General features: G+C 37.9%; 1 protein-coding gene across 1 annotated transcript; it reads left to right on the top strand.

The window, feature by feature from the left end:
* Window positions 1-27,372, top strand: LOC140233830 (mitochondrial enolase superfamily member 1-like). The gene is made up of 14 exons (XM_072313922.1): window positions 1-75; window positions 2,849-2,957; window positions 3,778-3,893; window positions 4,915-5,001; window positions 6,308-6,334; window positions 7,052-7,092; window positions 8,853-8,923; window positions 9,890-9,972; window positions 10,927-11,049; window positions 12,274-12,408; window positions 17,367-17,538; window positions 20,013-20,112; window positions 26,277-26,358; window positions 27,171-27,372. Exons 1-14 carry the CDS (start codon window positions 1-3, stop codon window positions 27,276-27,278), a joined length of 1,329 nt encoding a protein of 442 aa, XP_072170023.1. The 3' UTR covers window positions 27,279-27,372.
* The last annotated feature ends 323 nt before the right edge of the window (window positions 27,373-27,695 follow it).

Genomic DNA, 27,695 nt, shown 5'->3' with positions numbered 1-27,695 from the left:
ATGACGGACATGGAAGACAGGAACAACCACTTTGGGGCAAAAGAGATGAAAGCAAATAGTGTCCATTATGTAGACGTAGGTCGATACCGGTATGTAGACTTTATATGGTTTGGTTATTTCATCATTTATCGAAATCTATTGAATGAAGAAGTAATGAATGACAAGAGGTGGGAAAATGAAAATATGAAATTAGATAGAAATTTAAAAAATACTGTAAAATATAGAAGCAAACAAAGATATATTGGAAAATTCTGATCTATTCTAATCTTTGTTAATTCCATCTTGGGTTTTCCTCCCTTTTGTTTGATTGCTGATGACATTCAATTGTTTGTTTCCTTCCCGCCATCTGAAACTATAGCAGCATCAGTGTTGAAACAACTTGAAATTTGTGTTGATGTTGTGGTGATGAAATCAAAGGTTGGATGAGCAAAAATCAACTAAAGTTGAACGACAATAAAACAGAGTTACTGGTACTTGGGTCAAGACACATGCTGACAAAGGCTAACATGAAGAAGTGTCAATTGAGAATTGGTAACAGTGTTATTAACTCTTCTGAAAAGGCACGCAATCTTGGTGTTGTTTTTGATAGTACCATGTCCTTCAAATATCATGTTGCGTATGTATCACAATCTGTAAGGTTCCAGTTGCGTAATCTTGGTTTTATTCGGAAATATCTCACTAAAACAGCAGCTGAACAGCTTATACAACGTACATGCTCTTATTTCCTCTCGAATAGATTATTGTAACTCTTTGTTTTTCGGCATGTCACAACAACAAATCAACGCTCTACAACGTCTTCAAAACTCTGTCGCAAGATTACTGACCTATAGTAGGAAAACTGCTCACATTATGCCAGTGTTACGTTCTCTCCATTGGCTTCCTGTTGAAAAGCGAATTATTTTCAAAATTGCTCTTCTTATGTATCATGTAGTTCACTCAACTGCACCCGAGTATCTCCAGAATTCTTTATATTGTTATAACCCTCCTCGCAGACTTCGATCCTCTACTTCCTTTTCATTTCAGATACCTAAGGTTAAGCATTCCTGGGGAACTCGTTCTTACTCCCACATTGGACCAAAAGTTTGGAAAGATATCCCTGTCACTGTTCGCCAGTCATCCTCTGTGGAATCATTTAAATCATCCCTAAAAACATATCTGTTTAACATGTTGTAGGAAACAAAACAAAAGTGAAGATGTCACATAATTCCTTTTCTCTCTCCCTCTCTCTTCTTTCTTTCTTTCTTTCTTCTCCTAACCTTAAGACTAAAAGTGCCATGAGCATCTTTTGATGGACTGTTGCGCTATAAAAGTATACACTATTATTATTATTATTATTATTTCCTAATTTCTAGTTATCTGAGGTTTCACATAGCTGAGGCTTGGTAGTTGGTAATTTAACTCTTAAATCTTTTGCCTCGAGTTGTATCTTAATTAATCAATTATCACGTCACAAATCACATAGCTACATGAATAAACCCAGGTAGCTCGTGAGAAATTTACAGCAGAGACCGGCGGGCGGCCGCTGGTACGCCTATGGGACACCGGTAGATGACCTATCGATCACCCGTCGGTGGCTGAGCGATTTTGCAAAAATCGGCCGGTGGCCAGTGGGAGATCGTCCAGTTGCCAATGGGGCATCGCTCGGTGACTGCTCAGTCTCTGCGCGGAGAAGATCCCCATATTTTGCAGTTTTTTTTACCTAAACTCGACTGGTGACCGATGGGAAATTGACAGGGCATCGCTCGGCCATCGGTTGGTTTTTATAGCCTGCTCGACATCTCTAAAAACTGCTGGGCGGTGCCACAAATTTCAGCGGGGACCGAGCAGGCTACAAATCAGTTGGTCGCTGCTCTGAGTTGTGACCGAAGCCTTACATTGTCCTTTTTAGACCTTTGCAGTCACTACATGTACAACGTACAAAGAGAATGCTATGTAATACTAGGCTGTACAACTCTCAGTCAATTCTACTAAAACTGGTGGTAATGAGGTGTGCATCACCAACTCCACCTCTATAGACAGGAACTGCCTTTTACTCAAACCAGCAATGCATAAGCACTAACTATTTACTTATTTAAATATAATAAATGTACTTTGGAAAGTAGAATATTGAGAAAAATTGCAAATTTGTGAAAGCTGCACTACAAGAAATCATTGTGTGTCAAAATAGTCCTGAAGGAGAATCATTGTTGGAAAAAAAAAATGATCTGACATGTTTAGTAAGCCTCCTAGTAAATTAGGGAAGCATCCCTAATCAGCACAAGGTAAAGGACTGATCCTCAGTGAAAAGGGTGCATCAATGTAGCTTTGCCATTCTGGAACACTGCCTTGGCCTACATGTAGAAGAAATGTTTTGATTGTTTTCATAGATTAATGTTTCTTTTGTTTTTGTTTTGTTTGTTGTGTCTCTTTTTTTTTTGTTCTTTTTTTTTGGGGGGGGGGCATCAGTAATCTCACAAGAATTCCAGGAAACAAAACAAATATGAATTCTGTTCATATTTATGTGTAATAATGTGTAAAAATTATTTGATATTGTTTTTAATTTTGTTACATTGATGTAGCTGATTCTGGGTGTTGCACTGGTCATGGAGGAAGGCCTCTAGCCTTGGTGAGTTTGTCTTTTAACCTGTTGAGGGCAAGTCCAAGGTATACTTGGGCAGGTGTCTATGGGAAATGCGTGTTGTAGCAAAATCAGTCTGTCCTCAATGGGTTAAGTTTATCTTTTACTCCGTGGCAACCAGCGATATGCACCTAGAATCACCACAATCCTTATATCATGTAATATGATTTTGTGTTTGAAATGCCAAATAAATAATGATAATGATATGCCAATGTTTAAAATGTCTATTAGCATACAGATCCAGACTTCTCCTGTGCCTACGTCATCATCAAGACAGATGCTGGAGATGGCCTCGAGGGTCACGGACCCACATTCACCATTGGGAGGGGCACAGAAGTTGGTAGGTAGCAAACATCATGCTAATGAGCCATTCACCTTGTATGCGCAAAAATAATTAGATTGCAAATCTGTGAAATATAGATTCTGATTCTGATGATTATAAAGATATAACAGTAACATTTAGATAATCAGTGCCAGTGATATTAAGTGCATATTTTACCTTGAAGAGCTCTTATTACACTGCACATGAAAACAGATGCTCATGCAGAAATACCAAATTATGTATCAATAGCAGTTTGTCTTTAAAATTGTAAATATAACTGGAAATAACTGATGCTGTAGCATTTTTTGTTTGTTTGTTTCTTTCTTCTCTCATTCAGACTTGTGGTACACATTTATTTACATGAACAGTAGTGGGGAAAGAATTCGAGTGTGAATTCGAGTGTGGGGACTGTTAGAGAGAAGGCTCTTTCACCATAAGTCTTGCTCTTTGTTGGTTGGGACTAAAGGAGGGTGTTGCCAGAGTGAATCATGTGTCAGTAGATCTAATGCAGGGAATTGTGCTTGAGTATGAAGGGAATCTGGGATAGGATGTGTCTTTCAGGAGTGAAACATTTATTGGTTGGATTTATGAATTTATGTTTGGGTGGGGAACGTATAGGTTATGACTTCTTAAATGGTCCTCATGTTCTCAAAAGAGTGTGTTCCTTTCAGTGAAATTCATCTTGTGTTTTATGTATTGTTCATCCATCCTTGGGGAAGAGAGGTGCTAATTCTTTCAACTCCCTACTCATAAGTGCAATGCTGTCAATATTTGAGCAATATTTGATACTCTTGTGAAGTTTTCTAATACTGGCCATGATCTCTTATTGCCTTTGAAGTTGTGGCAGGGGTAAATGCTCTGGTTCCGTTTGTTGTCGGAGTCAACTTGTCAGAGATCTTTGGAGATTTTGCTTCATTTTGGCGGAAGCTGACGAGTGAATCCCAGCTCAGATGGGTGAGTGACTAGATTATATTAGGATTCATCAAAAACCTGTCCACAACATTTTTATGCTGAAAAGAAAGTCTTTGTAGTAGAAAAAAGGAAGATGTCTTAAGCAAATACAGATAATTTTGTCACACACTACCATTGTGGTCCTCATACGACTTCTCCAGAAGAGGCTGTCTCTGAGTAAGATCACTATAAATGAGAATGATCTCTTGTCTGTACAAAGGAATTCTCAATCAACTACATGATGCAGATCAAAACCCATGACAAAATCTCACAATTTGTGATGCATCATCATATTACCTGTATAAAGGTGGAAATTATAAAAGGCAAAAAATATGCATAGAGCCGACTTTGGCAACATAACTGTTACAGTTTTATAACTTTTAATTAGTTTCCATTATTATAAAAGATATTTTCCTTGTAATGAAGTAGGGCTAATTGTATTTGAAGCACATCATCTAATGAATTCATATCACCCAAAGCACCCCTCCCCCCCCCCCCCAAAAAAAAAAAAAACACCTCCGGCTCATTTTCCTATTTTCCTGATGCGATGACACATCATAGTTACAGCCTTCCAGGTTGAAAGCCAAGTATTGTTTTGAATGTGTACTCCCTCAAAGTGTGAAGAATTCATATCAACCTAGTGTAGGTAATCACACAACAATCTGTAATATGCAGATTTGTTCAAATTGAGCAGCTGATTAGTACTTTATACATAGTCATTTAGGATGATACAACTGGTAAATAGTGCAAACAAATGACTTACAAAAAAAAAAAGCAACCAGGCAGGCAGCTGTTTAGACAGACAAGTCAGTAACAAATTTACCTTGAACATTCACTTGTTGAAGACTTCTCAGGTATGCTCGGCAGGTGTCTACGTGAATGGTGTATTCAGCAAGTCATTGTAGATAGTGAATACAAATTACCAACCTCAGGTATCGGAGAGATATTTTAAAGATTCTGGCTAGAGCTTTTGAACTTCAAGCATAAACAGGTATTCATTTCTTTTTTGTTGTTTTCCATTCAGATTGGTCCAGAGAAAGGTGTCATTCATCTTGCTACAGCGGCCATGATGAACGCTCTCTGGGACCTCTGGGCCAAGAGAGAAGGAAAGGTGTATGTTTGATTAAATTAGAAAACCAAAATGGCATCAAAGCCAATATTTCTGCCATCCATGAGTTAGTGCCACAGGTGTGGAGTATGTTAGATCTTTATTCATGCATACAGTGATGGTACATATCACAATGAAAGAATAAACTTATTTATATGCCAAATTCGACTCAAAATTGTTCCCAAGATACCCTATCAATCCTTCTTTTCCTGTTGTTCATACGCTGCCACATCTCTTGGCATGCATTCTTTAACTGAGTAGCACAGACATCCCCAAATGAACTATTGATCAGTGCATGAAAAGATTGTTGTATTCAGACATCCAAATGAGTTGCCTAGCTAAGCTCAGGGGCAAGGTGCCATGAAACGAAGTAGATACTATCCAAATTAAAGGTTGATCTGAGACTTGCAGACTAAGGCCCATCCATTTGCTGCACTCTTCAAAGACATCAGGCTCTCGTGATTCCTGTATGAGCTTTTTAAAATACAAACTGTGCCACATCATCTGTTTGGTATCAGTAATGTTTCATATTACAGAGTATTTTTTTTTCAACTGTCCTGCTAACTTTGTCATCATCAGATGTGTCCACCAGTCATGGTTTAACTCTTTATGTGCCATGGTGTAAGCCCCCTATGTGCCACATTATTCTGAGACAGCAACATACAGGTAGTCACATTCACACTTTTGGGGAAACATTCTATTTTTCAATTCTGTGTAACTGTTACAGATTTTTGTAACCCTGGACATGTGATGAACAAAGTTGTAGGGAAAATGCCAAGCTTTGCTTTCATGTAAATTGTATGACAAATCTATGATTCTTTTTCTTTCAAATGATTAGTAGCTACAGTGTACTTACATTATTGTAGAGGTGTGAATTTTTGCAAATATAACAGTGACGGAAACTTTAAATTTACTCAAAAATCCAGTAGGTAACAACGCTTGATAGTCAATCACCACATAAAATGCAAAATACATGTGACAAGAATGGAATCGTGAAAAATGCTTTCATTCTACAGTGGTGTTTGGCGATTTATCAATTGGTTTAGGCGAGTTTGTGTGTTTGAGAAGAATATGTGAACTTTGCACTCCGTCGACTGAGTTGGGCCTGCGAATGTGGCACATAAAGAGTTAAATATTCAATCTGAAAGGCTGCAAATGGATTTTATGTAAAATTTTGATTTTTGAATTTGTCGGGTTAAAGATGTTTCCAAAACATGAAGACTGGAACTTTGATACAAAATGCTGAAAGCATAAATCAGATTATAAATCATATTATAACATCTTGATCACAATTTGTTTCTTTTAACAGCCATTGTGGAAACTTCTGGTTGACATGGTAAGTACATTGTATCATTACCCACCAGCCTCGAATTCATTTACCCAAAATGCAGCAAAAACTTTGATCAGCTCCAAAATTTCAAGTGGTGATAATGTCAAATGATTATTCATTCCAACTGAGAATAGGACTATTAATAACTGAAGAACTACTAGTATGCAGAAGGAAATGCTTATGCTTTTAAATTAAAGTTGTAGTCTTATTCTTGGTCATATGCTTACAGGTGTATTTGTTTTTTTCATAGTGATTAAAAGTATATCTTGACCAATTTCTGTGATATCACTTTGACAGAAAGGTGAAAGGGGATTGATCAAGATCATATTTTTGTTTGTTTGAAACCTTGATTTAATTCTTGAAGCACAGCTTCCATGTTATTCAGCGATGAACTCACCCTTTTATAGGACATCTTGTATGAATATTTGTGAAAAACATTTCTCTGATCTGGAAATCACATAAAATTAAATCAACTACTATTTTGCAATGAGTTGAATTCATTTTCTCAAAATTCAACTTTCTGTGAATGAATACTGTCAGTATTGGCATGAAGTGAATATTGCTACTTTATGTTTGTAGTATCTACATTTTTTTTCCAACAATAGGTAAACCTCAGTTTAGAAAGCGTACACCATACATTGTAAGGACCATGACATCATGTATTCATCTTATTGAAATCTGATACTTAATCTTCATTTATTTCTTTGCTTCTTCTCCTTGTAGACACCTGAGCAACTTGTCAGCGTGATAGACTTTAGATACATGTAGGTGAAGTTACTGAGTGGATAAAATGTGACCCACTACAACAAAAGAATCCGAAAGTCAGGGGAGGACAATTTTCTGAAAATGGCATGACATTATTCCCTTACTCTTTTTCTCTAATTTCATATATAGCACAACTCATAAAAATACTCGGTTGCGGAGATATCGACAATTTTATTAGCGCATGTGAAGTGATTGAGGAAATCAAAGTTTCGAGAAAAACGCCTGTAAAGTTTTCCTTCCGACGCTATCATGATCAAGGGGAGGCACTTGACAATAGAAGGCACGCTCCTAGCGACCTCCGCGATGTTCATTCAAGCTTAGCGCCAGCGGTCTACGCACGACCAATCAGAAATCAGGATGCCACGCACTGACCAATAAGATCACTCCGTCGTTGCTAGGGGCGGAGTCTACCTGCGGCACTAAATCCAAATCTTCGGACACGTTTCTGTTACGTTGAAAGTCGGAAAATCATGGCCCAGAAAAATGCTGATTTCTTGCCTTTCCTGTTATCATTTAGCTTCAAAATTTCTGCAGTTAATAGACAAAACATTTGATTACAAAAGTATGCCGAAAATAGAAATCCGAATGTTTTGATCGATTTTGATGATGTGACTTCAAACTCGATTTTCTCGGCCCAGCCGTCAGCGACTTTAGGATCCTTTTGTTGTAGCGGGTCACAAATTGTTGGACAATCGCAGGAAGGAGGCATTACGTACCTGTTGAGGAAGCCATTCAGCACTTTAGACTTCCTTCAATTTGTTCATAATTACAATGAGAAGCAAATGGCAGTTTAATGATATTGTTAATGTGATTACATGTTTTGATACTGGTCTATTTCAGCAGACATGCTAATGCCTCCACCCCCCCTCAAAAAAAAAAATAAAAGAAAGCAAGTTTCTAATAATTGATATAGGTACATTTTAAAACAGGCATGGCAAATGAATTCAGGAAAGTATGCATACACTGTACAATCAAAAGTAGAATACTCCTAACTGATGCAAAAAAAAAAAGAAAGAAAAGAAAGGAAGGTGTTAATTTCAGGTGTAGTTCCAGAAATCTTTGTCAGTTTAGTATCAGTAGATTTTCAAACAACTGCTAATTATATACTTGAGTAAAAACACTGTTAATTTGGTAAAACACTAGCGATATGAATATTTTACATGCCTTGAATCATGATATCAAAATGTCAATTATGTGTTTAGTGTTTGTAGTGAAATTCGTTTGTTCATTTCCATCGGATAAGATGTCTGGATAGCCCGTATTCAGCTACGTTAAGCTGGTCTTCCATGGGGTCCAGTTGGATGTTGGGTGGAACCACTTCACTGGGTTAAACACACTGCTCTTTGCGATGAATGAATGAAGCGGGATCTTTTACGTGCATGAGTTCTTACTCTCTCACACACAGCACCTCCATTTTATGTCCTATCCGAGGAACAGAGTGTTTTGCCTCTTGGTAGAGGGGACGGTATGATTACACACAACATTGCTCAGTCCAGACTCAGGTTCTACGTGTAACCCGGGCCCTTAGGATCGTGAGGCAGACGTGCTACCGACTGGGCCAACTCACTGCCCTCAATGTGACTAAAGACACAGAGCGCCTACTTTTGTTTTGTACTTACGATTCCACATGGACTACTTTAGTTGAGCACTATCATATGTATTCAAATGTTGTTAGTTTTATAGGAAAAGTTGTTTGGGTAGATGATGAATATTCAAATGAGGTCAGACTTATGTTTGATGTATTCTTTTCTCCACTCAGAACTGATGCCCTGACCAAGGAAGAGGCTTTAGAGATCTTGAGAGCTAATGAAGCCACCAAAGGGGAGAGAGGTATGGTGTATATCTCCTATTGCTGTAGACATGATTACAGTATGATGTATTTAAGTGCATTTTAAGTGCATTTAGTTGGCAGTGGGTTGGGTCCATCATTGATAATGGCCACTTGATATTACACCAAGCACAAAAGTGTTTTCAAGGACTCATGGCAAACCACCTAACATAGTAACCTTTGATAACCTTTATTCAGGGTTTATGAAATTTGTGATATATTCGCCCATGCAGTGTAGAACCAATATCTACATAAATCACTTGCATTGTTATTATCATAATCATTATTTCTTTAACCCCGACACTACCAATATATTGTAAATTGTGTTGTTCAAGGGGAAATCCAGTCCAAATATAAATTAGTCTGATAGGAAAGAGTAAGATATTACGAGTTCAACAGTAAAATTTTGATTGAAATGGGTGAAAAATAGGGAAGTTATGACATTTTGAAGTTTCATTAATTTTTCAGAAAACAGTTCTTGAATGGTCAATATGAATATGCAAATGGCAAAGTGAGCAAGTCATTCCCTCAAAACTTACCATATAGTTTGTACATAAGATTTTGAAATGTCCAGATTTTTGTTCAAACGCAATTATGCCCGAGGCTCAAATCCTGGTATATGTAATGGATCACTTTACCGAAATTATTTAGCCAGGAATAACATCATGTTTCAGACTTCAATGTCGAAAACATTGAATTCTCATATTTTTATTTTTTTTTGTGTACATGACCAGTGGAAAATTGTGAGGTTATGACATGGTTAGCTCACTCATTTGCATATAATCCACTGTACAAGAACTGTTTTGCAGAAATTAGCAAAACTTCAAAATGTCGTAACTTCCTTATTTTTCCTCTGATTTCAGTCTGTTTTTCATATTGAACTTGTAAGATTTTACTCTTTTTCTCTACAGTGTACATCATAGTACAACTGCTTAATCAAATTCCCTTTTCAATTTTGATTCCAACAGAAGCAGAATTGATCAAAAATGGCTTCCCAGCATACACTACATCCACTGCCTGGCTCGGCTACTCAGATGAGACTCTGCGACAGGTAAAGAAACATATAAAAATTGTTAAAAACTTGGTATAGCGATCATTTGCCTCTAGATCTCAATGAATGATAGCTTGTGTAGCTGTCACTTTTGATAGACTGTTATTTTACCCAACATCAATCCCATTTCTTATTCCCCACACATATTCTGTGTACAGTATGGGAAAAAGTACTTCTGTATTTCATAAAAGGACATTTATCTCTTCGGACAAACACTCAATGATATGCTATTCATTCATCTCCTGTATATTTGTCATATATAGTAAATTTACGTATTTTATATTCACATAATTTAATAAAATTTACCAGTGTATAATACTTGATGCATTTGCTGGACTGATAAAAAGAAAGAAAACAAGAACATATCTGGAAAAAGGCAGTTGGATGAAGTCTTGCCTTGGCACATGGTTGATATTTTGTGGTGATTTCCCCTCAGGTTTGTCATAAAAAAGAAAGAAAATGATTTGCTTTCCCAACCAATTCACCCATGATGAGCTCAAAATTTGGTCTAAGGGACACCATCATTCTAGCAGTATCTGTAACCCGTAACAATATTTTACATCTCTATGGCTTGTATCATACAAAAATTGTCTGTACTCCAGTGAAGGTTTGTTCCATAATTATTTTGCATAATGGGTCATTTTAAGATTTATAATCAAAATCAGTTGCCATTATTTTTGATACAGGACCCAGTGGTACCAGTCTTCCAAAATTGAAATATGAAGGTCATGAAAAAGAGCTAATCACAGACAAACAATCGAGTTAATGTTTTATTCACAGCCACTGTATGTTTGATTTGTGGGGTAAATGTACAAATTATCATATGATTTTAGAAAACTGGTGCTCCTGGAATGAAGGCTAATAGCTACTTTGTTCCAGGTCTGCACTGATTGAGTACCGTGAATACGCATTCAGCAATGAATCCATTTGAACCTGTCTTCCTCCTTCATGCAGAGATGTCGAGCTGCTCTCAGTGAGGGATGGACATGGTTCAAAATGAAGATTGGAGCAGACATTAATGATGACATCCGCAGGGCACAGCTCCTTAGGGAGGAGATTGGATACGACAAAGTCTTGGTGAGTTCACAGAAATATTCAATCATTGATGAGTAGGGCTGCATAGCACCATCAAAAGAAAAATATATCCCATCTTCTTTGCAGGATATTATCAGACCCAATTGCTTCGTTTATGACTCGAGAGTGCCTCATATTTTGACTTGCAGTGGTAATCGAAAAATATAATGAAAAGTGGAATGGTAACAAGATGTGAATGTATTGACAACTAATGATGACTTGATGATGGTCTTTATGGATTTGTGTGCAATGTATGTTTTGTTCAGCAATCTTTATTTAATTTCTTCAATACATCATTCTATAAATCATAAACTTTCAGTTAGATGTATAAAAAACAGACAAATGAAATTTTCTGCATGATCATCATTCATTTAAAAACAAATGTACATCGCTCATGATACATTAAAAAAAATATTGGAGAGTACAGTAATCAAACCCTTTCCACCTTTCACCCCACTGACAGGACTACAGTACCCACTCCAATTGAACATGTATATGTGAGACAATACTCTCTCTCACTCAATCACTCACACACTTTGTTTATTGTTTTTAAATAATCTTTATGATCTCTATAATTTTTAAATGACATAACATTCATCTTTAATGAATGCAAACAATGTGCAATCAACAATACTTATATGAAACAGATCATAATAAGCGGGGTGACCCGAAGATCATAACATACATTTTAAATTCATACACTAACATACACACAAAATAAAACCTTCTTTACCTACACTCTTACCCCCCCCCCCATGCAGTCCTAGAGTTCCCGCTCACATCCTACTCGTCCACTTCATTCAATCATATTGAATAAGGGAGTTCATTATATTATTATTGTTATTACTATTATTTATGTATTTATTTGGAAATTCAACATAGAATTCAAGTGGACATAGATACAAACAGAAAATCATATAGCGTTATATAAAGACTGTGGTGATTACATATTCATACCTTGTACACAAACAGTGCTCACAGTACAAATAATCCTGAAGCTTGTGTGAGGTTTGCCCTACCAAGTAACAGCTAGAATATGCAACATGAATTCCACCCCCGTAAACAATGACTTAATGAAGTTGAATGAAATCACAGCTCACTAGGCATGCAAGCACACACAGACACCTACACACGCACACACACACCCTCTTTTCCTCTGATCATCAATTCTCTTATAGAGTTCTGCATACAATTTTGTGCTTTATTCACTAATTGTCATGATGTTAGATGATGGACTGTAACCAGAGATGGGAAGTGTCCCAGTCCATAGATTGGATGAAACGACTTGCAGAGTTTAAACCATACTGGATCGAGGAACCCATCTCACCAGATGACATCATGGGTCATGCTACCATCTCTCGGGTAAGCATGCATGTCAAATCTCACGCCTTAGGCATGAGACTCCGGCCTAGAGGGTCTTCCTAAAGTTCTCATGCCTCAAAAAATAAACCCCCAAAACCATTTTGAGGCAATAAATATTTTTTGCTTGTCAGAAAAGCCAAAATATTACATGTAGTATGCACTAGAATGCATGATTTATAGCTTAAAAATGCTAAAGCTCCTTGCCATGGGAGGAGGGGAGACCCCTAACCTTTCTCCCCACTTCTGTCATTCGGGTGGTGCTGATGCACCCAAAAATCTTATGCCAAGCTGCTCTTTGGCCTTGACATCTATGGGCTTGAAGCATCACAGCCTTTAAAAGGTATTACAAAGGATGGATGAACTCAAATGTAAGTGTTTCAATTTTCAGATTGGAGTTAAACTTTCACAGCTGAAATCAAAATTCTATAAATATTGTATTTCATTGATGTTCAGCTTTCCAAAGTTTGTCCTATTTATACAGTGTTGTGTGTGGCAATTGCCTCAGTGATGAGCTTTATAAAGGCAAAAACATGTCAAAATATGGCTAAAAAAAAAAAAAAACACCAAACATGTGAGTAGAATAAATCCTGACTATTGGACTTTTTAATACTGTAACAGACTGACATATATACCAATGCCTAGGTCTTTTACCGTATCTGCTTTATAATCCAATCCTTCATCGATGTGAAAGACTGTAAATGGAAATTAAAGTTCCTTATCCTGTGTGGTATTTATGCACTTTGTATTTTACATTATCAAGTACGGTACTCTGAGTTGTATAAGATTTGTGCAAGATGTCAGGACTGGCAAGTGCACAGAAGTGCCGTATCAAAACTAAGCTTGCTTAACAACAGCCTGAGAGCGAAGTCCAGTGCAGTAGACACCATGAACCCACCCATACTATACATTTTATATGAGAAGATTCATAACAGAATGTGACCTTATTTCTTTGCTTTTCCATGCCTTGCTAGCCCTATTTTTGTCCTAGATTAGATTTTAAATCTGGTTGGATTGTCAACCCACTCACAAACCTCAGACTTGATTGATCTGTTTACATGGATCAGCAATATTTATATTATATTGGATGGCTATGAATGGGATACCAGGGAATATTGCACGAGTTAGGGCCAATATTGCACGAATCGAAGATGAGTGCAATATTGGCCCTAACGAGTGCAATATTCCTTGGTATTCCATGAATCAAGGCCATCCAATATAATTATTATCATCTATACAATCAAGTAGAGCAAGCATTTGTAAACTGCACAAAATTACCCGGCTTCTACTCGTCTTTGAAGTTGACTCGGCAGTCACATCCCAGCGCTGAAAAGGGGAAGCCCCTAAAACTGCGTACATGAAACAGACAACTAGCAAAATGCTTGCGCGCTTGTGAATTGTAACAAAAAAACGACGCGCACTAGTAGCAAGCGTTTGCGCATTCAGCAAACGCTCGCGCAATAGACGAGACAGAATTGAATATGGTGTGATCTTGAACGGCAAGTAACAACGGTAGCCTATGGGGAATTAATACGTTGGCCTATGCGTTTCGTTCAATATGCTCTGATATTGAACGGTAAAAATTGAGCGGACTACAATACGCGTTTTTAATGCGCCGCTAAAACGTCCTATATAGATGATAATATTATATATTTCTCTCAGGTTGTGAGGGCAGATTATGAAATATGGTGGCCAGTTCTCAAAGACAGACCACAAGAGGGCAGCATATACATTCATGACTCTGACTTCTTTTGGCACAAGCTTTGATTCAATTTTCTGTTTACATAAGGTTCCATGTTATGATTTAGTTGTGTCTAATGTTTTTTTTTGTTTATACAATCCAGGATAGAATTGAGAATGTTTGCAGCTCTATCAGGACAACAAGTGCAATATATTTGTGTGTGTTCTTAACCAATAACTGGAGCACAACTCATTTCACTTGAAATAATTTTGTAGCAAACAAACACACACACACACACTCACACACAAACAGACTCAAATACCAAACTACCATGTACTGTAAAACGAGGAATGTTTTCATGCATTTTAATTTCGCGAAATTTCGCGAGCGCCAAGATTTGTGAAGTTAAAATGCACGCAAAAGTTCTTGTCTACATTGTATGTATTGAATGCCAAAATTTCATGCCGCCTAAAAGGCCGCCGGCTCCAATTCGCAAAAAATTCATGCTGCGAATATATCATGTTTTACAGTAACTCCTAGCTGGGGGTTGAATTTTTCTGCTTTCTGATAATGAACAATATATCATTTACACTATGTTATCATTTTATGGATAGAAACATTGTTGCATATCAAGAGTCAACTTTTACTCGATCCCCTCAACCTGGCTGAGGAGATATAGAATACATTATACCATACACGCTGACAGATCACAGGGCTTGTCTGTATGCAATGTTGGAATTATACAAACAAAGGAGTTGTGAAGTGAATTTTAGAATATGAATTTTATATTGTTAATAATTAACTATTCATCTGGTTTGATACTTCAATTACTGCAGCTGATTTGGATCTTATACTGATGACAATTCATTGTAATGATTGAATTTTTGTTTGTATTTTTATGTTTTATCTCAGGACCTTGATGAAAAACAACTCATGCTGATCAAGCTATCCTGAATAAATATGTTTCAATAAAATAAAATAAAAAATATTATTTTGTCCATTATGTCTGACCCTCATAATTGAAGCTGTAATAATCAGTCCCTCATGTTCAAATCCTAGTTTGCATCTTATTTCATAAAATTTGAAGACCTACCTATTTTGATATCCCTATATATGCACTGGACCTGTATTGTCACTGCCTGGTTATTTGTATATATTTTATCTCCTGTGGCGACCAGGGATGACATCTCATAGCACTTTGTATCCAGTGGAAAAGGTGCTCTAAAAATATCAACTAATTGTCCCCGCCGAACGAGTTCGAGCAGGGGACTATGAAACGGGCTCCGTACGTCCGTGTGTCCGTGTGTCCGTGTGTCCGTCCGTGTGTCCGTCCGTGTGTGCGTCCGTGTGTGATCAAAATGTTCAAAATGCTACTCCTTCGCCATTTCTAACCCGATTTCGATTCTGTTTGCTTTATATGATAGCACTACATGGGAGCTTTGAAACTTCTATACAGAATTTCAATTGTGACCTTTGACCTTGACCTTTGACCTATATTGTACATTTTGCTTCAAAATGCTACTCCTTCGCCATTTCTAACCCGATTTTGATTCCGTTTGCTTTATATGATGGCACTAGGTGAGGGCTTCAAAACTTCTACACAGAATTTTGACCTTTGACTTCTTTGACCTTTGACCCTGATTTTTGACCTATATTGTACATTTTGCTACAAAATGCTACTCCTTCGCCATTTGTAACCCAATTTCAATTCCATTTGCTTTAAGTGATGGCACTAGGTGAGGGCTTCAAAACTTCTACACAGAATTTTGACCTTTGACTTCTTTGACCTTTGACCTTGATTTTTGACCTATATTGTACATTGCCTACAAAATGCTACTCCTTCGCCATTTCTAACCCGATTTTGATTCCGTTTGCTTTATGTGATGGCACTACTGTAGGTGAGGGCTTCAAAACTTCTACACAGAATTTTGACCTTTGACTTCTTTGACCTTTGACCTTGATTTTTGACCTATATTGTACATTTTGCTACAAAATGCTACTCCTTTGCCATTTGTAACCCGATTTCAATTCCGTTTGCTTTAACCCTAACTAGGCCAGGCTATTCAGGTAGATGATAGAGCCGGGGGGGGGGGGGGGGGGCCTCCCAGGCCCCCCCTCCGGATCTCGGCCGTTGACTGCGCGATCGCGACGAAAATTGGCATGCGCATTGCCTATGATGTAATCTAAAGTACCAGAAGTTAATTTTTTCAAAAATTATAATTTACACTAAATTATGCTAATTTATGCATAATGATGCGTGAAAACAGACAATTTGGTATAAATCACTAAATAAAGCTCAAAACAGGCACATTTTTTGTGTAAATATTCTTTTCAGTGTCCTTAGCAAATGTAAGAGAAAAAAATTGCGCAATCAGAAAAAATTTCCTAAGTATTTTATTGTTTTTTGAATTTCTTATGTATTTCTTTGTTTTTTCGACTTTATGTTTTTCATTGTTTTTTTGATGAAATTTGTCCGTGACATTGTTCCGAACAAGAAAATGCGTTATTAATTGATTTTAATCAATATAACCCCAAAATAATCATGCTTTTATGAAATTTGTCTGTAAACACAGTTTGCATTGAAATTGTACACAAATTCACGTTTTTGAGCAATTTTTGGTCTGACATGCACGTGCATATTTATGCGCAACTTTGGAACCGCGCATCCGGGCATCGCAAATTTGGTGTCAAAAGATGCGGGAGACTCGAAAGAAAAAAGTCATGAAACGTCGCGGCGATAGCTTCTCGCGATAGCGATACATCGCGCGAAACGTCAAGGGGGGGGGGGCCTCGGAGGCCCCCCCCCCCCCCCCCCCCCCGGCCTAGTTAGGGTTAAGTGATGGCACTAGGTGAGGGCTTCAAAACTTCTACACAGAATTTTGACCTTTGACTTCTTTGACCTTTGACCTTGATTTTTTTACCTATATTGTACATTGGCTACAAAATGCTACTCCTTCGCCATTTCTAACCCGATTTCGATTCCGTTTGCTTTATGTGATGGCACTAGGTGAGGGCTTCAAAACTTCTACATAGAATTTTGACCTTTGACTTCTTTGACCTTTGACCTTCATCTTTTTACCTGTATATTGTACATTTTGCTACTAAATGCTACTTCCGGCGGGGGCATATATTACGCACCGCGTAATTTCTACTTTTCCTTGTTATTATTATTATTATAAAAAGCTGCAGTAACAGATCAAAATTTTTCCAACAACTGTGATAACTCAAATGGTTTTATACATACCAGCCTCTACCAACTGTTAAAATGCACCTCTTTCAGGCTCTTAACCCACTTGGGATCATGGTGGCCACAGGGGAGCATTGTCAGAACCGAGTCATGTTCAAACAATTCCTTCAGGCAGAGGCACTCCAGATACTCCAGATCGACAGCTGCCGGATCGGTGGGGTCAATGAGATCCTCTCTGTCATCCTCATGGCCAAGAAGTTTGGAGGTTGGTAGACAACAAAGGTTGACTACATCAAATAATAAGTGTTGGTAGACAAACTGATCAATCATCAAGGGATGCCAACCTATTAATTCTTGCCACCGACAATAGGCGATATCAAGGCGATATCAAGTGATATCGTACGATACCTCCGATATCGAACCTCTAGGGCCGGGGCAGTGACGTCCGGTTTTTGATTTGCGTGTGTACGTCCTTTTCTATTGGCGAACTTGCCAGCTTTGTTTTGGATCCAAAGAAATATATTTGTTTATACTTTAGTTTGTTTATTTCTCGAATATAACTATCCATTAAACCATGGGGTTTTTCTGTCAGGCAGCAGAGTGTACTTCTGATGATGCTAAAAGGAAAAAACTGGACAAATATCCGTGCTCCGAGCAGTAGAGGTGCACCACATTCGCAGGCCGCAGGCCGTGAATATTTTTTCCGTACATGGAAACGCTATGGGACATGTGTGCGTGTGTGTTGTGCATATACGTACGTTCGTGCGTAAACATGTCACTGCACTCACGAGGTTCGCACGATCAGTGAACAACTGCAGGAAACTGAACTGTCGCTTGCGATAGCTCTATATACAACATACTAACATAACACACATCACATTGCACGCAGGCATAGCACTCTGTACATTGGATACAATCATGCTCACATATCATGTACGTCTAATTGACTAATTAGTTTGAAAACGCAGAATAAGACTCTACTGAAGTTCGATCTACTATTATTAGTTTACATGTGGATTGGTAATGATCTTATCGTATTTCGAAAGTGCACTTGTGATGCTCAGGTCACTGGCAGCACTGAGAAGTCGATTGTGAATACATGTCCACTTCATAGCCAAGTATGAATTAGGCCTACTGTCATAGCGATGTATTTACGAACACTAGTACCCGATCGACAAAAAGGGCATGCAAAAGATTTCGGAAGAGCTCTTATTTGGCCATTTATGCATGTACAAATAGTGGTAATGTGACATCAATTCCAAGCCTATGGCTGTAGAGGTTGTAGCTTGTAAAGTTGTACATTTGTGACCCACTACAACAAAAGGATTCTAAAGTCGCTGACAACTGAGCCGAGAAAAACGAGTTTGAAATCACATCATCAAAATTGGTCAAAACAATCGAATTTCTGTTTTTGGCATAATTTTGTAGTGTAATGTTTTGTCCATCATCTGCCGAAATTTCGAAGCTAAATGATCAAAGGAAAGGCAAGAAATCAGCATTTTTCTGGGATTTGATTTTCCGACTTTCAATGTAACAGAAACGTGTCCGAAGCTTTGGATTTAGCGCTGCAGCTAGACTCCGCTCCTAGCAACGAGGGAGTGATCTTATTGGTCAGTGCGTGGCATCCTGATTACTGATTGGTTGTGTGTAGACCCGCTGGCGCTAAGCTTGAATGAACATCGCTGAGGTTGCTTGGAGCATACATTCTATTGTCAAGCGGTGAAAACTGTCTCGCCTCCCCTTGATCATGATAGCGTCGGAAGGAAAACTTTGAAGGCGTTTTTCTCGAAACTCTGATTTCCTTGACCACTTGACATGCGCTAATAAAATCATTGTTATCTCTGAAACCGAGTACGTCTAAGAGTTGAGTTATGTATGAAATTACAGCAGAAGAGTAGGGGAATTATGTCATGCCATTTTCAGAAAATTGTCCTCCCGACTTTTGAATCCTTTTGTTGTAGCTTGTCACATTTCATGCGAGCTGAGCATGTACCTGCTCTCTACAATTGACTGCATTTTCTTCGAACCATGCTCACCACGCCGAGGTGCCAGCTGCCCGGGCTGACAATCACGATGCTCTCCGCTCCCCGCATATTACTAGTGGGGTTACGTAGGGCGCTAGCACTTATGAACTGCGAATCGAATGTAAACTGAATAGCAAGCACGTACATACGCACACAGTGATCACACAGCTCAACTTATGAATAATTCATGTCCCATAGCGTTTCCATGTACGGAAAAAACATTTGCCAGTAGCGCATCGAGCTAGCTCACACGCATGAAATCGGAAGTTACTGCCCCGGCCTGAGAGGTTTGATATCGGAGGTATCGTACGATATCACTTGATATCGCCTTTTGTCGGTGGCGAGAATTGATTGGGATTAAGTGTTTGTAGGCAAGGAGATTGCAAAATTTATGTTTCAACTGTACAATGCCATTTTGATTGCTGTAGTTGCATTTTAGTCAATATACAGTTTTGAATTCTATCTCAGTCAACTGCAAGAACTACAAAATATTAAAGTCACTTCGTATTATAATTGATATACATGTATAATTAGATTTTAAGCAACACACTCACTCTGTTACTTTTCTTTAGCATGATCTATTGTAGTCAACAAAATGATGAAATTCTTTTGTGAAACATATTGATTGCTCAGACATGTTGAATATGTCAAGCCATGAAACAGGTAGTGGATAATGGTCTGTGCTATATTTCTGTGCATACACCCATCCATGCAGTGCCCGTTTGTCCTCATGCCGGTGGAGTCTTGCTATGTGAGCTGGTGCACCATCTCAGCATGTTTGACTATGTCTGTGTATCTGGGACTAAGGAAGGGAGGCGAGTTCTTCGCTGATTGTCGCTTTCAGAAATTTCACTGTTCAGACAGACATGCTTAAAGGGAAAATGAAGAGTGATGAATATAGATATACATGTGAAGCCAAGATTCTTTCCAAAAGGTGGTAAATCCATTTTTCATCAAATTGTACTTTTTTTTACATACATTTGTAAATGTATTCATTTTCAGTTGTCCCACATAATAAACTCTTTAAAGTATTGAAATTCTTGTGAGAAAATACAGAAATCAGACAATGAAAAATGAGTTTTGTTACAAATGGTGCAAAATCCAGCTGGATCCCATCAAAAACTATGTGCATGCTTGTCTGTACTTTGATCCAGTAGTAAGGCCAGGGTGGTTTAAAATAGTATTCCTGTCTGTGTAGCTGCCCAGCTTTACAGATGACCCACATATTACCTGATTATTAGCTGTGAAATGCTTCATTTCTATGCCCATAAATTTGTCAAAGGGAAGGAGGAAATAGGAGAATGTGTAGTCATAGCAAATTATCCCAGAAAAAATAGACAAATTCACAGAAACTAGTCATTAAAACAACATTAGTTGTATGTGACCATCCAAAAGTTTTTGCTCTAAAAAGTGCTAAATCTACAAAATATCAAATAGCACTAATTCCAAATCAGTGTGGACACGTAAATTTTTCCAAGACACATTTTTTTCATCCCATTTTGAGGTATTTCTATGGGACATGGAAAGTTATTGCATGCAAACAATTCAGGAGAATGTAAAAGAAAAATCCAAGTTTTTCTCCTTGCCATTGAAAGTGGATTTAGCACTGTTTGGAAAGAAACTCTTCATGTACTTTGTCAATCCTTTATGTGCCCTTACATAATTATCACAAACCATAATTTGCCATTTTATGGAGCTCATTTGCTTGTTTACTTGATGATAAAAGAAGAGGATGGAGTGAAGGGCTTGACTTCACTCTCTCCTCTTCTTCCATGGTAGCAGATCCATGGCACAGATTGATTTACACTACCCTTTTAGTATTTTTATGCCTCCGCCACGAAGTGGTGCCGGAGGCATTATGTTTTCGGGCTGTCCGTCTGTCCTTCCGTCCGTCCGTCCGTCCGTGCGTCCGTCCTTCCGTGCGTCCGTCCTTCCGTCCGTCCGTAATAAATTTTGTGGACAAGGTAACTATCGAAACCTGTTGAGGTATCCTAATGAAACTTGGCATGTATGTGTATTAGGGGGTGAAGTTGTGCCTATCAACTTTTGGGTGCACATGCTCAAGGTCAAAGGTCAGAAGGTCAAGGTCAAATACATAAAATTTCACTATTTCCACCATATCTATTGAATGCCTGAAGATGTTTTCTTGAAACTTAGTGTATACATGTATTACCCAATTAAGATTCTCTGGTGAAAGTTTGGGTCATGAGGTCAAAGGTCAAAGGTCAAAAGGTCAGGGTCAAATGCATAAAATTTCACTATTTCCACCATATCTATTGAATGCCTGAAGATATTTTCTTGAAACTTAGTGTATACATGTATTACCCAATTAAGATTCTATGGTGAAAGGTTGGGTCATGAGGTCAAAGGTCAAAAGGTCAGGGTCAAATACATAAAATTTCACTATTTCCACCATATCTCTTGAATGCCTGAAGATATTTTCTTGAAACTTAGTGTATACATGTATTACCCAATTAAGATTCTCTGGTGAAAGTTTGGGTCATGAGGTCAAAGGTCAAAAGGTCAAGTAAAAATATTAGAACTTCTTTTTTTTTCTCCATACCTTGGAAAATTGTTCAAGGTATCTTCATGGAACGTAGTATATACATGTACTGACTGGAAGTGATTATCTAGAGAATGTAGGGTTCATGGGGTCAAAGGTCAGGGGTCAAAGGTCAAGTGCGAGACTTCAAAATTTTACTATTACCCTCATATTTATGCAGTGCCAGCAGGGTTATTTTTTTACACTTGGTGTATGCGTGTGTAACCTAATAGAAATTCTCTGGAAAGTTTTTTTTTTCTCTTTTTGCCTCAAAGGTCAAAAGGTCAAAGATCAAGTGAAAGTGCTGAACTAACTTTTTCCTCCATATCTCGGAAGTGACTCAAGTTACCTTGAAACTTAGTACATATTATGCATGTTCTACCTGAAAGTAATTATCTTATTAATTTTAGGGTCAAGGGCCAGATGAAAATGGTAACAATTTACTATTCAATTCAGAAATTGCACTTTTTCTCCACACCTGTATCTTGAAAATTACTCAATGCCTAAATGTATGTGTGGGTCAAAGTCAAGTTAAAGTCCTTAAATCCCTAGATACATGCTCTCCTATTCATCCAATTAAACCTACGTCAAGGAAGGTGAACATTCAACACATTTGTGACAAACTTGTCATTCCAATATTTTGCCAATTTTGTGAAAATGTAATCACACAGTGTCCACATGTACTATCTAGACCTATTGGGAAAATCGTGCATTATGGCGGAGGCATACCAGTCGCCAAAGTGACATTTCTAGTTCATCAGTAAAGTCATTCTACATAACATCAACTGTGGTTGAGCAAGTTTGAAACTCAACCTTGTGGATTTAATGTGCACTACATGGCTGGCAGAACCGTGGGGGTCATGGGGGCTCGGACCCCCACACTTTTTGTGCACCATACAAAGGAATACACAAGGTGTCATCACTTTGGGCCCCCACACTTTTTTTAACCCGGAAGTATGTAAGTGGCACTAAATAGAAATAGATAGAGATCTTGAAGTGTGGGCGCGGTAAGGTTATGTTTTTCCACTGAGGACCTTTTTTTTTTTCTTTTTTGCTTGTCAGCTGAAAAAACCCAGAAATGGAAGGGGAGAGATGAGCTGAGGAAAACCGACGACCTTTTTTGCGGCATGAAATTTTTGCGAGTTACCTGTAACACTCAATTCATATAGAGGAGGCAAGAACTTGCGCGTGCATTTTAATTTCGCGAATCTTGGCTCTCGCGAAATTCGTAAAAGTAAAATGCACACCAACATTCCTCGGTTTACAGTACGTAATTATTATGTTATTATTAGCTGTAAAATGTTTCATCTCCATGCACATGAATTTGTCAAAGGGAAGGAGGAAATAGGAGAATATGTCTGAAGTCATAGAAAATTATCCCAGAGAAAATACACAAATTCACAGAAAGCTGTCATTAAAACAACATTTATGTGTTGTATGTGACCATCCAAAAATTTTTGTTCCAAAAAGTGCTAAATCTAAAAAATATCAAAAAGTACTAATTCCTTCCAAATCAGTGTGGAAGCATAAATTTTTCCAAGACACATTTTCTTCATCCCATTTTGATGTATTCCTATGGGACATGGAAAGAAAAATGGGAAGAAAAATTCAAATTTTTCTCCTTGTGTTTCTCCTTGCCATCAAAAGTGGATTTAGCACCATTTGGAAAGAACCTCCTCATGTACTTTGTCAATCCTTTGTGTGCCCTTACACCAAACCATAATTTGCCATGGTATGGTATGGCTTGCTTGCTTGTTGACTTAATAATGAAAGAGGACCGTGTAGTGAAAGGCTTGACTTCACTCCCCTTTTCCATGTCAACAGATCCATGGTATGGATTGACGTACACTACCCTTTAGTATTTTTCATCAGTAAAGTCGTTCTAACATGATTATCAACTATGGTTGAGCAAGTTTGGAACCCTACCTTGTTGATTTAATGTGCACTATGATATGGATTGTACAATTCAAACATACCAACTTGACCTGTTACAAACTGGAAATGAATGGCATAGATCCATATGCAGGCTTCAGTTCTACCTCATTGGATTCAAGAGAAGTGAATGAACTATATTGAAGAAACTCCCCAATTAATAGCTATGTCAGTGCCAAGTATGATATCATCACCATCAGTTTTTGGTCATGGGGTTAAAGGTCAAAGGTCAAATGTCCAGTCAAAATGATAAAATTCTATTATCTAATGCTAAAATTACACTATTTTCTCCACACCTTGGAGATTACTCAATGCATACACTAAATGTGACCCGCTACAACAAAAGGATCTGAAAGTTGGGAGGTCGAATTTCCGAAAGTGACATGACATTTTTTCCCTTGCTCTATCATTTCGCTTTCATTTCATATGTAACACGACTCATAAAAGTACAAGGTTGCGGAGATATTGATGATTTAAAGACGGCATGTCAAGTGGTCTAGGAAATCAGTGTTTTGAGAAAACCGCCTTCAAAGTTTTCCTTCCGAAGCAATCGTGCTCAAGGGGAGGTAACAGTTTTCACCTCCTAACAAGAGAAAGTACGCTCTTAGCAACCTCCACAATGTTCATTCAAGCTCAGTGCCAGAGGTCTACACACCACCAATCAATAACCAGCATGCCAAGCATTGACCAGTGAGATCACTCCTTCATTGCTTGGGGCGGGGTGTCTATCTGCGGCGCTAAATCCAACTCTTCAGACATGTTTCTGTTCCATTGAAAGTCAGGAAATGATGGCCCAGAAAAATGCTAATTTCTTGCTTTCCTTTGATAATTTTGCTTCGAAATTTCGGCAGATGACAGATAAAACCTTAGACTTCAAGATTATGCCCAAAACAGAAATTTGATGGTTTTAACCGATTTTGATGATCTGACTTCAAACTTGATTTTCTCGGCTCAGCCGTCAGCAAATTAGGATCCTTTTGATGTGATGAGTCACATAGGTAGGTATGTAGATAGGTATATCCATGCTTTACTGCACAGTGATTCTGTAGGGAAAATTTTGGGCCATTGGCCCAAAGGTTATTTGTATCCAACATTTTGAAAATAGCTAAAAGTATTATGAAAATTGGATGTTACCAATTGTGACCGTGCACCTCAAAACGAACATAAAGTCGCACACACTGATTTTGCATGAGGACTGAAAATAAGTGAAATGGGTCAACCTAGCCGAACTTGACTTTTTCATATTTTCTGAAAGAGCGGATCTTCTTTTACATTATGCTAAAATTTGGTATCATAAAACGGGCAGGAAAGTGTGTTTCTTAGCAGTTTATCTCAAACATTTTTGGTAGAATAGTGTGATTAGGTGTGTCTTTAGAATCCCTTTTTCATTTCTGAAAAAGCTTGTCCACACTCTTCACTTTCAACTATAATAACTTTTGAAAAGATAGTGCTACTGCTTTGAAAATTGGCATTAATTATGGACAGAACGTGTTAATGAGGCATGCTTAATTTCAGTTTAATCTGATAATCCCTTCATTGTTGTTACTCTGTTGGTTTACTTCCTGTTTTTTGTCCCATTCATGGCACAGCCAGCACGGTTTGGTAAAGATTAAGCGCTTGAATAGACACTGTACTTCAGAGCCTCTTTTCTCAGTTCACACTTTTCCTGAGTTTGTGCTTTCTTTCCAATATTTAGATAGGTTAGGAGAGTTCATTTGATTTGAGTTATACGTCATTTTAAAGCTTAAAGTCTGCTCTTTCAGAATATGGTCTTAACTAAAAATTCATGCCTGGCGACTTTTTGTTTGTTTTGAGGTGCAGAGTCACAATTAGTGATTATTCAAAGAAAGTTGTGGGCCATGGGGTCAAAGGTCTAGGGCCAAAGATCAAGTGAAATTGCTCACATTCTCAAATACTTCCTCTCTGAAATAATTTAGTCATCCAAATGAAACCTGGTTCAAGAAATGTGAATATTCAACACTTTTGTGGTTGCTCCAAACTTTCAAACATGCCATTTCAGTTTTTTTTTTTTTTTTACTGATCATGTGAAACTTTGCAACTGATTGACAAATTGCCCTACATTGACGTGAATAAATAAGCACTGAATTAATCAGTGTTTTAATAGTAGCCATGATAAAAATTTCATGGGCAAACATACTCAAGCAGGATTTGAACCCACGACCTCCTGATCACCGGACAGGCGTCATCTCCACTAGACCACCAAACTTTCACCCGACAGCAAGTGTTGGTTCTAATCCTTATAGCATGCAGCGGGTACTGCTTTGTTATTCAAATTCATGAAATTCTTCCGTCAAGATGTTTTCATTGCAACTGATTGACAAATTGCCCTACATCGACGTAAATGTGAAAAATCATGTGAAACTGTCATCTCACAATGGCAAGATGTACTCGAGACCTATAGGGAGAACTATGCGATATACTGGAGGCATATCAGTCACCAAAACGACATTTCTAGTTTTTTTATGATTACCTCTGTCATACCAGGGTTATCGAGTACATAGACCATCTCACTGAACACTTCAAGTATCCATCCATCATCAAGAATGCTTGCTACATGCCACAACAGGTAAGCCTTGTAAATCTGTTTAGAACTCTTTAAATGTGCCATGGTACAGTAGAAACCCCCTGAGAGCCACATTATTCTGAGACACCAACATTGTCATGCTTTGAGAAAACATTTTGTTTTTCAAATCTATGTAACTTTTAAAAAATTTCTGTTGAGCTAGACATGCAGTGCGCAGAGTTGTAGAGAAAATGCCAAGCTTTGCTCTGATATAAATTGCATGTCAAATCTATGATTAATTTTCTTTCAAATGATCAGTAGCTACATTACTGTAAAGGCCTGACTTTTGCACACAAAACAGTAGGAGAAACTTAGAATTTACACGCAAATCCCGTAGGGAACACCAATTGCTAGTCAATGACCACATAAAATGCAAGCTAAATATGAGAGGAACAGAATCACGAGGAATGATTTCATGTTTTGTGGCATTTATCGATCTGTTTTGGTGGGTCTGTGCATTTGAGCAGAATATGCGAAGTTGACATGCTGTCGACTGAGTTGGGCGGGCGAACGTGGCACATTAAGAGTTAACATATTTAATTTTTCTCAAAATATTCAATGCAGACTCTTACTTCAATGACTCTGACATCATCACCTCATCACACATGTAGCTGTGGTTGCAACCAATATCACTTATTTGTGAAAACATGTGAGACTTTAAAATTATGTAACTTTCTTCTGTGATTAGCAATTATGATGAAATATTCACTATTTTGTTTTAATTGATTTCATCCAATTTTGTTAAGTTTAACATTATCAGAAAAGGATTTTTCTTCTTTTTAATTACTAAAGACTTGTCTAACTTCACTGTACAGAGTCCTGGTTACTCCACAGAGCTGAAAGCGTCCAGCATCAGAGACTATGTCTATCCACAGGGGCGTGCGTGGCAGCAGCTAGCTAGAGAGGGAAAGGTCAAATTGTAAACATCAAGCCAACCATTTGTCTCGTCATAGAATATAAAATACGACAAGAGTAAACGAATTTATGTAATATGGATCTTTACTATGCAAAGTAACACTGTCATCATCTTTCTCCTTTGCAATGCACTCGGCTTATCCTCATATGACTTGTATTAAAGGCATGAGACAGTACTATTATATCTCTGTACTGTAGAACACTGATATGGTGAAGACTGAATAATCATTCTCTATGCCCTGTAAACTGGCAGGAAAAAAGTGCAAAATGTTCTTTAATTGAAAACCACAGACCATACATACATGCGGCTGTGCAGAAATTATCATGCACAGGTGACTCCTGTTATAATGAAGTCCTCAGGACAGGCAGTTTTCTTTCATTATATCAAAGTTTCATTGTTACTAAACAAGTAAAATATAGAGATA

The sequence above is a fragment of the Diadema setosum genome, chromosome 10, assembly GCF_964275005.1.
Source record: "Diadema setosum chromosome 10, eeDiaSeto1, whole genome shotgun sequence".
NCBI classification, from domain to species: Eukaryota; Metazoa; Echinodermata; class Echinoidea; order Diadematoida; family Diadematidae; genus Diadema; species Diadema setosum.
Note: the sequence above shows the minus strand (reverse complement) of the source record. Positions and strands in the feature narration are given on the sequence as shown.